Source organism: Mobula hypostoma, unplaced genomic scaffold (assembly GCF_963921235.1).
Source record: "Mobula hypostoma unplaced genomic scaffold, sMobHyp1.1 scaffold_36, whole genome shotgun sequence".
NCBI lineage: Eukaryota > Metazoa > Chordata > Chondrichthyes > Myliobatiformes > Myliobatidae > Mobula > Mobula hypostoma.
In genome coordinates, this window is record NW_026948187.1 from 6,917,670 (window position 1) to 6,927,520 (window position 9,851).

At 48.6% G+C, this 9,851-nt stretch overlaps 2 gene segments (V, D, J or C); both read right to left on the reverse strand.

Moving 5' to 3' along the window:
• Positions 1-401: 401 nt before the first annotated feature.
• LOC134341578 (T cell receptor beta variable 30-like) lies at positions 402-1,314 on the reverse strand. The segment is given in 2 exon segments: positions 402-712; positions 1,263-1,314. Coding segments are annotated over 2 exon segments (363 nt in total).
• A 2,349-nt stretch (positions 1,315-3,663) lies between these two features.
• On the reverse strand, positions 3,664-4,583 carry LOC134341579 (T cell receptor beta variable 30-like). The segment is given in 2 exon segments: positions 3,664-3,974; positions 4,535-4,583. Coding segments are annotated over 2 exon segments (360 nt in total).
• Between the last annotated feature and the right edge of the window lie 5,268 nt (positions 4,584-9,851).

A 9,851-nucleotide genomic window follows, 5' to 3' on the forward strand; every position in this document is an offset into this window, starting at 1 on the left:
GATTGTGAAGTTCGGAGTCCGCATTATTGTACCATCCTCTCGCACAAGCGGCCCGTTCAAGCGTCGGGTAACAGCGGCAGATAAGCTGCTGCGTTTTGACTGGAGTCCCTTATTGTTGCTTTACTGAGATAACGAGATGTATGGACAGAGGACACATCTGTGCGAAGGGCCCTCTCAGGTTTCCTGCCGTCAATTGCAGCGCAGATACTATGACAGACCATTATTCATGAAAGCCCTTCTGCTAGTCGATGCGATATCTGAGATAGCGGGAGCAAGCGGGGAAAGCCGGTTTGTGACTGAAAGGCGCAGCCGAACACGGACTGGTGCTGCCACCTACTGGTACAACATGGCCACTGAACCTCCCAGCGATTGACTGGAAGGTTTTTGTAGTGGGAGACTCGTTATCTCAACTTCTGTGCGCTACTACAAGCGCAGTAGTAGACGGCGGAGTGGGAGGCCGATGCCCGTCCCAGTTCCAGTTTAAACAGAGCGTTGTTGGGTCTTGTCGCCGTATAGGAATCGGATGTGTAGTTCGTCACCGAACCTTGCCCAGCTGAATAGAAGAGGCAATCTATTGCCCGGTCCGATCGCTGTCTGTACCAATACATAAATTGATAGTCCGTATTCAGCAGCGTACACGACACGCTGGCAGACTCTCCCTGCCCGATTGACAGGGAAGAAGGCGACTGCTCCACTAACGCGGCCAGAATCCCTGTTAAACAAAATTCGATGAGACTCTAATCTCTCAGTTGTTAATCAGAGCGCACGGACGCTAGAGAGAAGGAAAGGACGGATTTTTTTCGAAGACCCAGGGCCTTATTGAATACACCCGGAGATTCACAATACTGCACGATACACCGTCCTGATTCACACCTACTCTCCTTCAGTTTAAGCAAGTTGCATTGAACCACAGTGGAGAAGTGTGATGATTTAATACGGTGTGGCATACTCGCACTTGATCCGTGTTCAGTACCCCACATACCCCCTCCGAGAAATAGCCAAAATCCTTTTCGAAGTTTCATAGCGTAACAGAAGGGGACGTGTTATACCCCAGTCCACAGTGGGTCGCTGTGACAAGCGCGTTAACGATTTATCAGAGGTAGGAATCTTTGTAATCAGGCACATGGCTGAATGTTGGGCATCAAATATTTTACTTATAACCAGGTAATCACCCAGGCCTAAGCAAGTCCGAGACTCTATGACGTGAAACCAAAAGATACATTCCGCACCGTCCTTTGCCAAGACCTGTGCTTTTGACTTACCCGGGATCACCACGGCAATCAGCGGGAGACAAAGTGCCCGCCGCTGTCTCATCATTTAAGGGACGCGGACACTTCCTTTGCGTTGAGTCGAATGCAGATCAGTGTCAGATCTGTCTGCATGGTCTGATATAAAGGACAATTCTACGGCAATCACGTCACTTCCGCTGCAGTGTCTCTACTTTGGACGGTTGAAATTGCGGCGAAGCTGACGACGAGGCCCGAGATGAGTTCATGAAACACACTCACGTTAGAATGATTCGAAGCTGGGAGGCACGTATCTCTGGGTAGCAGCTTTGCAATGACTGGGATGCTACTGTCGTTAATACAAAAATATCATCTCATCCCATCAACTGTCAGCAACTCAATGCTTCAAACGTACAGGATTTGCCTGAGTTTCAGTTGTTTTTTTTCAAACCAAGTTTCTGAATGGGGGGAAAATTGTGACTCGGCTGATGTTAACAGTGGAATGAGTGTTAGTGCCAGATATCCCCAGTATTTGCTCACAAAAGTGCTACATCCTTCCCTAATTACTTTTATCTTAATTTTGTGTCAGAAACAGTTAGCGACAGTAACATACAATCTGTCTTTCTGTCGAGTGAGTTAGCGCGTTCTTGTGCCCCAGAAAACTCTAGCAGAAAATTCGGAGACCGGACGGCAGGTTTCTCGCGGATTGAAGAACCGAGGAAGATTGAAACAAGGAGGCGTATGTCGATGAGAGCGATCGGTTCTCGGAGAGGCTGTTAGGTTCGACTTGTTGCTCTCGGAGCGATCAAGCATTCAAGTCACACTGAATCACACTGTTTCTGCCTGTTGGTGATCTGTTAGTTTTTGTGCCTGGAAGGTGTTGTGGGGGTGTAATTCGCGCCGATTTGTTTCTTTCGTTATCGTCCGGGGGATGGAACAGATGGCTTTCTTCCAAATACTTCAATGTATTTTTTCGGTATTTTATGTCTATCTGGAGAAGGCAAATCTCAGAGTTGTATTCCGCATACAGACGTTGATAACAAAATGAATGCTTGGTGTGTGTGTGACGTAAACAGACACCCGATCAATTTTAATCGCGGGGTCCTAGTTTTGAGAAAATTATCTCTCGCGGTGTCACTCGGTAGTCACACCTGATCTTCTGTTGGAAATGTTATGAAGTTTTACGGTCGTGACATTGGAGTCTGTCTTTCATCCGCACCTGGGTAATGAAACTGCCAGCGCGCATGGTTCTCGTTGCCCGGTAGGTCCGAGACGTGTAACTGTTAACTGCGTCGTTCCCAGCTTTTCGTGCCTGGACGGGTTGCTGTCTGCACCAATATGCCCGAGAACAGCCTGTACTCCACAGCGCGTATTGGGCGATGCTTAACTCTCCCGACCGAACTGAAAGGGAAGGGGACAACTCATACACGTATGCGGCCAGAGTCTTTACATGATAGTAAAAAAAAAGCTGTCTCGGAGTCTTATTTCTCTCAGGAATTGATAGCTTGTTCTCTGCACGTCAGTTGTTTTTTCCCCTGAACCTCTGTTTTCCTGACTTACGCGTTATCAAGGGCAATATCAGCGCAGGACAATGTGTTCCACGCACCAATCTTTCACAGGGTGGAAGCTGACGGGCTTCGGGATGGAGTGTTGCTCATGACCTGCTTTCAGATGACATACACATCGCTGCCGAATCATTGTCTGGAACCGATTGGCCGGATGACGTCTTTAGCCTCCGGTGCAGTTGTCAGCGGTACACGTTTCTTCTGCTGTCATTCGAAAGGGGAAAGGAGAGAGCGAAAGTGCACTTTAGTCAGTGCCATTTCAGTGGGGAAATCCAGGGGTACTGGACAGCGCGCGCGTGCGGACACACACACACACACACACGCACACAGACACACACACAACACCCGAAAGGTCACACACTGTGGATTGATGTGGAATAAGGTCCATCTAGAAACTTTTAAATCGACGGAGAAAATGCAGCGCAGGTGAGGACGGCCTTAATGAGGTAGTTGGTGACGTCAGGAGTGCACGTCACTGCGCCATCCTGTAGTCCGTTCGAGAGTCCTGTTACAGCGGCTGAGAAACTGCTCGAGTGGTGGATGGGATCTTTCGTTGTGCTCGTTGCTTTACTGAGCTATCGAGATGGATAGGCGCGAAGCAGGTATCCACGATGTGCAGAGAGATGAGCACGTCTCTCTGCGGTTTTTTATTGCCTTCAATTGCAGTGGATTATCCGTACCAAGCAGTTATACATCACAATACAATTCTGGTCATTGTGATATCTGGGGCATTTTAAAAGAGCCGGTCGAAGGTTGCTGGTTCGTGACCGAAAGGAACAGTCAAACACATTCCCGTGTTGCCACCTAGTGGTGCAACAGGACCACGAAACCTCCCTGCGTCTGGCCGGAAGGTTTTTGTAGTGGGAGACTCGTTATCTGAAGTTCTGTGCGCTACTAGAAGCGCAGTAGTAGACGGCAGAGTGGGAGGGCGATGCTTTTCTCAGCCCCAGTTTAAACAGAGTGCTGCTGGGTCTTGTCGCCGTGTAGGAATCGGATGTGTAGTTCGTAACCGAACCTTGTCCAACAGAATAGAAGAGACAATCTATTGCCTGTTCGGATCGCTCTCTGTACCAATACATAAATTGATAGTCCGTATTCAGCAGCGTACACGACACGCTGGCAGACTCTCCCTCTCCGATTGACAAGGAGGAAGGCGACTGCTCGATGAAAGCGCCCAGAATCCCTGTAAAGCAGAAAATCAATTAATCTCCAATGTCCCTCAGTTGTTGATCAGCGAACGCGTAAACCAGACAGAAGGAAAGGGCTGGCGTTCCCGAAATGTGTTGTCCACTCTCAGATTAACCCGGAGGTTCGCATTATTCTGCGACGTGCCATGGGCGCGATGCACCATCCAGACACACACGTCCTCCAATTCAGAGAAAATGAGATTCTTCAAAACGCATTGATGAACTGGGGTTAAATATCGTACAAATCGCACTTGGTCCGCGTTCAGTTTTAGCGCAAAACCCCACGCACCCTCCGAGTAATCCCGAAATCATCTTCCAGGCTTAGCGGAACTGAAGGAAGCGCGCAATGTCAACTGGGTCAGTTCGACCAGCGCGGGAAAGCTTTATCGGTGGGAAGGCGCTTTCTCGCTCGGCTCATGAGTTGCCAAGTTGGCATCAAATCTTCGGCCTCTTGTCGAAAAAATCTACCAAGCCGAACCATGTCCAATGCTGAACCATGTCGTTACACAAAGGTCGTTCAACACCCCTTTCCCCGAGATCTGTGAATTTTACTTACGTGGGATCATGGCCACGATCAGCGGCAGGGAAATCGTCCTCCGCACCATCATCTACAGGATAAGGATTCTTCCTCTGTGTGGATCGAGTGAAGCTCAGAACCAGCTCTCAGGGAAGTCTATCTGTCTGGTCCAATAAAGGAACCAGATTTCTGCTGTCTTTGTCGTGATTACGTCACTTCCGCCTCGGTAAATACCTTGGGTCGTTTTTCATTTTCGTGGAACTGACGACAAGGCCCGAGATGAGTTCATGCAAAACAAATTAGAAACTGGGAGGCGCACACTCGTGGTTCGCCGGTTTATAATCATTGATCAATGTACCCGACGGCAGGGACTATGCAGACAGGATAGAGCTTCAACCGGGTAACACATCGATGCCTGAAAGGCTTCTCCACTTCGCCATAACCTCAAAGCAAGCGGCCTGTTTGATCCACGCCTGATCGCACAATACCTTCAAGCGCGACTGCTTCCATTCGCATCAACCGATCCCGTTCTGTTATCCCGCGGGCTCTTGTTTAAATCCACCGTGCGTTCCACATGATAGCGCGGTACTGTGGGTGACGAGAGGAGGTGGGTCCCTTCCGAAGGAAGTCTAAGGCGCTCTTTCCTTCCGCTAGAATACAGGTCACCCTTAGGCAAGGTGTCGCAACTGAATGGATTCCCGATCGGGGTCCCGTGAAGCCTTGGGAACAGGGGGTAGATGGTTCGTCTTTCAGTCCTATTTGAAGAACCACTAATATCAGGCAGAACATCTCTAATGACGATTGGAAATGGCTGGGGCGAAATGTTTCGGAAAGACACTGCCAAGAATAAAACAAAGGGAAAGCACTTCTGTAGAAACAATTAGCAGGATTAATCATGGTCCTGGGTAGACCACAGTCTCCCACTTCATAGCGCATTGCTGATAAAGAGCGCGATGATGACTAAGGTATTCGGTATTATTCTAACGTACGGTTGAGGGGTGTGGCTTCATGTGTTCACCTGTGACAATTTGCTTTTCCACTCAGCTTGGGGTCATCGGCAACATAGTGGGGAAACTCAGCGGGTCAGTCAGCAGCTCTGGAGTGTATCGCTGTTGGTATTGACACTGACTTGGTAATGTCACCTGTAACAAGATGCAGTGACAAGCTTGTTCACAGATATAAAATCAGTTCACGGTGCACTGATTTAGAATAAGGCACGACAATAACGTTTAAGAGCTGCAGAACTGACGTACAGGACCATAACGAGGTTGATTGTGACATCGGCGGCCCACATTTCTGTACCATCGCACCGTAGAAAATGGGCCACTCGAGAGTTGAATAACAGCGGGAGAAAAGGTTTGCTTTGCGACTGTTAGTATGTATATTCAGATCTCTGAGTCTTCTGACCGACTGGTGGCTGGCGTCTTTGTTCTTCTGACGGAAGGAGATGTTAGAGAGGGGACGTTTCCAAGATCCGCTGAGCTGTGCGGACGTATTGTTTTCTGGAGTTTCTTGCTGGTAACTGTAGAGCAGTTGCCATATCAGGTAGAATTCTTGTCCTTGTGATATCGACCGTTATTGGAGCAGGAGAGGACGCCAGCCAGGATTTCCCCGTCCGCGACAGTACAAGTGGCTGCCAAACACAATCCTGTGCTGCCACCTGCTGGTGCTAAAGGAACGCTGGACCTGCCTGCAATCGGCTGGAGGGTTTTTGTAGTGGGAGACTCGGTATCTGAAGCTCTGTGCGCTACTACAAGCGCAGTAGTAGACGGCGTCGTGGGAGGCCGATGCCCGGCCCAGTTCCAATTTAAATAGAGTGCTGCTGGGCCTTGTCGCCTTGAAAGAATCCGATGTGTAGTTCATAGACTGACCTTGCCCAGCAGAATAGAAGAGAGCATCCAGTGTCCGATCGGATCGCTGCCTGTACCAAAGCATGGCTCGGTATCCCGTATTTAGGAGCGTACACGAGATGCTGGCCGACTCTCCCTCTGCGAGTGACAGGGAGGAAGGCGACTGTTGCACGTAAGCCGCCAGGAGCGCTGCAAGAAAGGAATTCAATCAGTCTCTAATTGCTCTCAGTGGTCAGCCAGATATTGTTTAAAATGTTCTAAAAGAAGGAACCCGCATATGTAAAATCCAGTGGCCACCCTCAGCAAAACCCAACGGGATGATATCCAATCACTAGTGAGTAACGTGCGAGAAATATCACAGTGGTGAACAGCTCCGTGGGCCACGTCAGCCGCCATTGGACCAGATTGGGGAATTGAACCGGAATACTGGACAGCTTGCTGGCATTTGATCCGTATTTCGGATCAGGACCTCAGCCCCTCAGTGCAGCACAGACATATATGTCACCTCTTCCACGTTCAGACCCGTCCACTGGAGAGGACGTCATTTCAATTCCGAAACCCAAAGTGCCGGCTGTCATCAGTGGTCTGATCTTTCCATTTTGGAACATGAGATCGGGAGGGGATTTCAAAGTTGATACCCTCTACCGAGCTAAAGGAAGGAAAATGCCGCACTGTATAAGTCTAACAGAAAAACCACACTGCTTTTCGTGGATCTATGATGGCTTGACTTACTTGGGATCAACGGCAAAATCAGGAGGGTGCAATGCCTTCCACAAGCCATCATCCACTCGAAAGAGATACCGGCTCACTTTGTCATCGAGTGCAGCGCAATGCCGATATTCAGAAGAAACGCGTTGTCTCCTATCTGATTACGGAAATCCCATTGGCCCTTTGTTGAAGGTGTCACTTCCTGCATGTCTCATCACGAAGGTCATTACAGTTCAGAAGCCGATGTCGAACGGAAGTTTCAGTTACTGTTGAACGAACATACATAGGAAATACACTTGGTTAACGCATCAGACCTACAACATCTACCACCAATGAAAAAAAAACACAAAATTTCAGATCTCTCTCATCTCTCTCTCTCTCTCTCTCTTTCTCTCTCTCTCATCTCTCTCTCTCTCTCTCTCTCTCTCTCTCTCTCTCTTTCTCTCTCTCATCTCTCTCTCTCTCTCTCTCTCTCATCTCTCTCTCTCTCTCTCTCTCTCATACTCTCTCTCTTTATCTATCTATCAAAAGACGTAAATGCTGGAGGACTCCAGAAGGTCAGGTTGAAATGCCAACCACGGCTGACGAGCCCCATCTGCCCGAAGCGACTGGTTTTAAGGCGCCAGTAAGCCGCCATTCTTCCCTTCTCGTGTCAGCAGAGACAGTTTCTCCGGGCTTAGTCGCTCAGCCACATGTGAAGACCAGGACCTGGACTAGGTTGTCAGAGGGTATTCGAAGCACATAACATGTGGAGAATTGAAAACGTCGCGGGAGCTGGCCCCATTACAACTCCGGCTATAACACGATGGCACCGACACATACGTACAATAATTTAGATTAAATCGAGATGCATTCAACAACAGTGAGGATTTTGGGTAAAATGCTGAGGAGCATATTCGCATTTGATCCGCATTTACTTTTGGCGCATAATCTCTCGTAAACTCCGAGAAATTCCCGAGATTCTCTTTCAGGTATCGTAGAGGAACTCAGGAACATCCGTGAATTCAATGCCCTGTCTCACCCCGGGGCAATCTGACATGTGCGGAAGCCGCTTATCAGTGATAAGACACTTCGTCATCAGGCTCGATGGTTGAAGGGTAGTTCTCAAATCTTTTGCGTCACGACGAGGATATCTATCAAGACTAACCACGTCAGATGCTGCACTACTTCCGCCTACAAAGGACATTTCACACCTGCTTCCCCTCAATCTGTGATGTCACCTTACGCGGGATCATCGCCACCTTCAGAGGGAGGCAAAGCGTCCACCACACCATCATCTCCAGGACACGATCTTTATGCGTAATCGTGTGAAGCTCACTATCAGCTCTCAGGTTCGAGTTTCTCGGCGTGGTCTGAAAAAGCGGACTGGTTTACCGATGGTTCCGTGCCAATAGCCGCACTCCCTCGGCGCCTTGCCCCCTTTGGCCGGTTGACATTGTGGTGAAGCTGACGACGAGGCCCGAGATGAGGTCACGCAGCGCAGATGCGTTTGTATGATTCGAATCTGGGAGGCAGACGTGCTTGAGAGGCAAATGAACCCAGGGCAAGCAAAACAGAGCATTAGTTGTACGACCACAGTACCCTGCTGGGCATTAAGAACTTGAAATACTGCATGGCTACACCACCAGGGCATTGCTCGTTGTTGGTGATAGTGAAGAACGGGACTTGGTCGCATCGCACTGCTGCCTTGGTCAGAGAGGCGTCGGACGAGTCGGTGAGCGTGGAATCTCAATACCCTGTTGTACACTGTTAATGCGGGTAGCCGGAAATCGGATTCGCTGATTTGTTGGCTGACGGAATAGAGAACAGCAGAGGAGGCTTGACGCACAGCTCGCCCGAACGAAGACTACAAGCCGACGTCTGGAGACGCGAGACACCGGCATTTCACGCTGCATTCCTCCATTCTGGTGAGAGGAGAAACGGGCTGTGGGTAGCGAGCGTGAGGAATGGGGAAAAACCGCGTGAAAAAAAAATCCTGCGGACTGAACAAACGAAAAGCATGTAAGGAAGGGCGGACGACAGTGAAAATCTAAGTAATATGATCCTAAATACCAGTGACGACAGAGGAATAAATCATCTCAAGGAGGAAGAGACCATGGGCTGTGTCCGGGGGAACACCAGCACACGATATTTTGCTGCCAGGTGTGTATGTTTGTCTGACTGTTTTACTGAATATCTATCTATCTACATATCTATCTATCTACATATCTATCTATCTATCTATCTATCTATCTATCTATCTATCTATCTATCTATCTATCTATCTACCTATCTATATATCTATCTATCCGTCCACCTATCTTCTTGAATTACTCATAATACATTTGTGTTAATCATGATCCGACACACACTCATGTTGAAAGCCAGAACAAAAATTATAGGGAAATTCGTGTGGGTTGATGGGGAAGTTATGGTTATACAGGAGCAATGGGGCAGGCAACGAAGGCAGTTTGTATCCTGGTGAGAACAGAAACGTGCACTGACTTCCCGAAGCAGTTATACAGTGATGAGAGATCAATTTATTACACGGTGCATTCAGATGAAAGAAGGTAAATGTATCGAGCTTCAGTGAAAGAATCCTCCTCCATCTCATTCACACCGATCAAATAATTACACAGCGCACTGATGCAGAACAAGATTCAGCTGTAAAGTTTAAAAGTGACCGAGAAAAAATGCAGTGCAGGTGAACAAGACCACAGAGAACTAGATAGTAAAGTCAGGAGGGCACATTATCAAAACATCCCCTCGCAGAAGAGTCGGAAACAGCAGCAGAGAGCCTTTGTTATGCTGGCTACTTG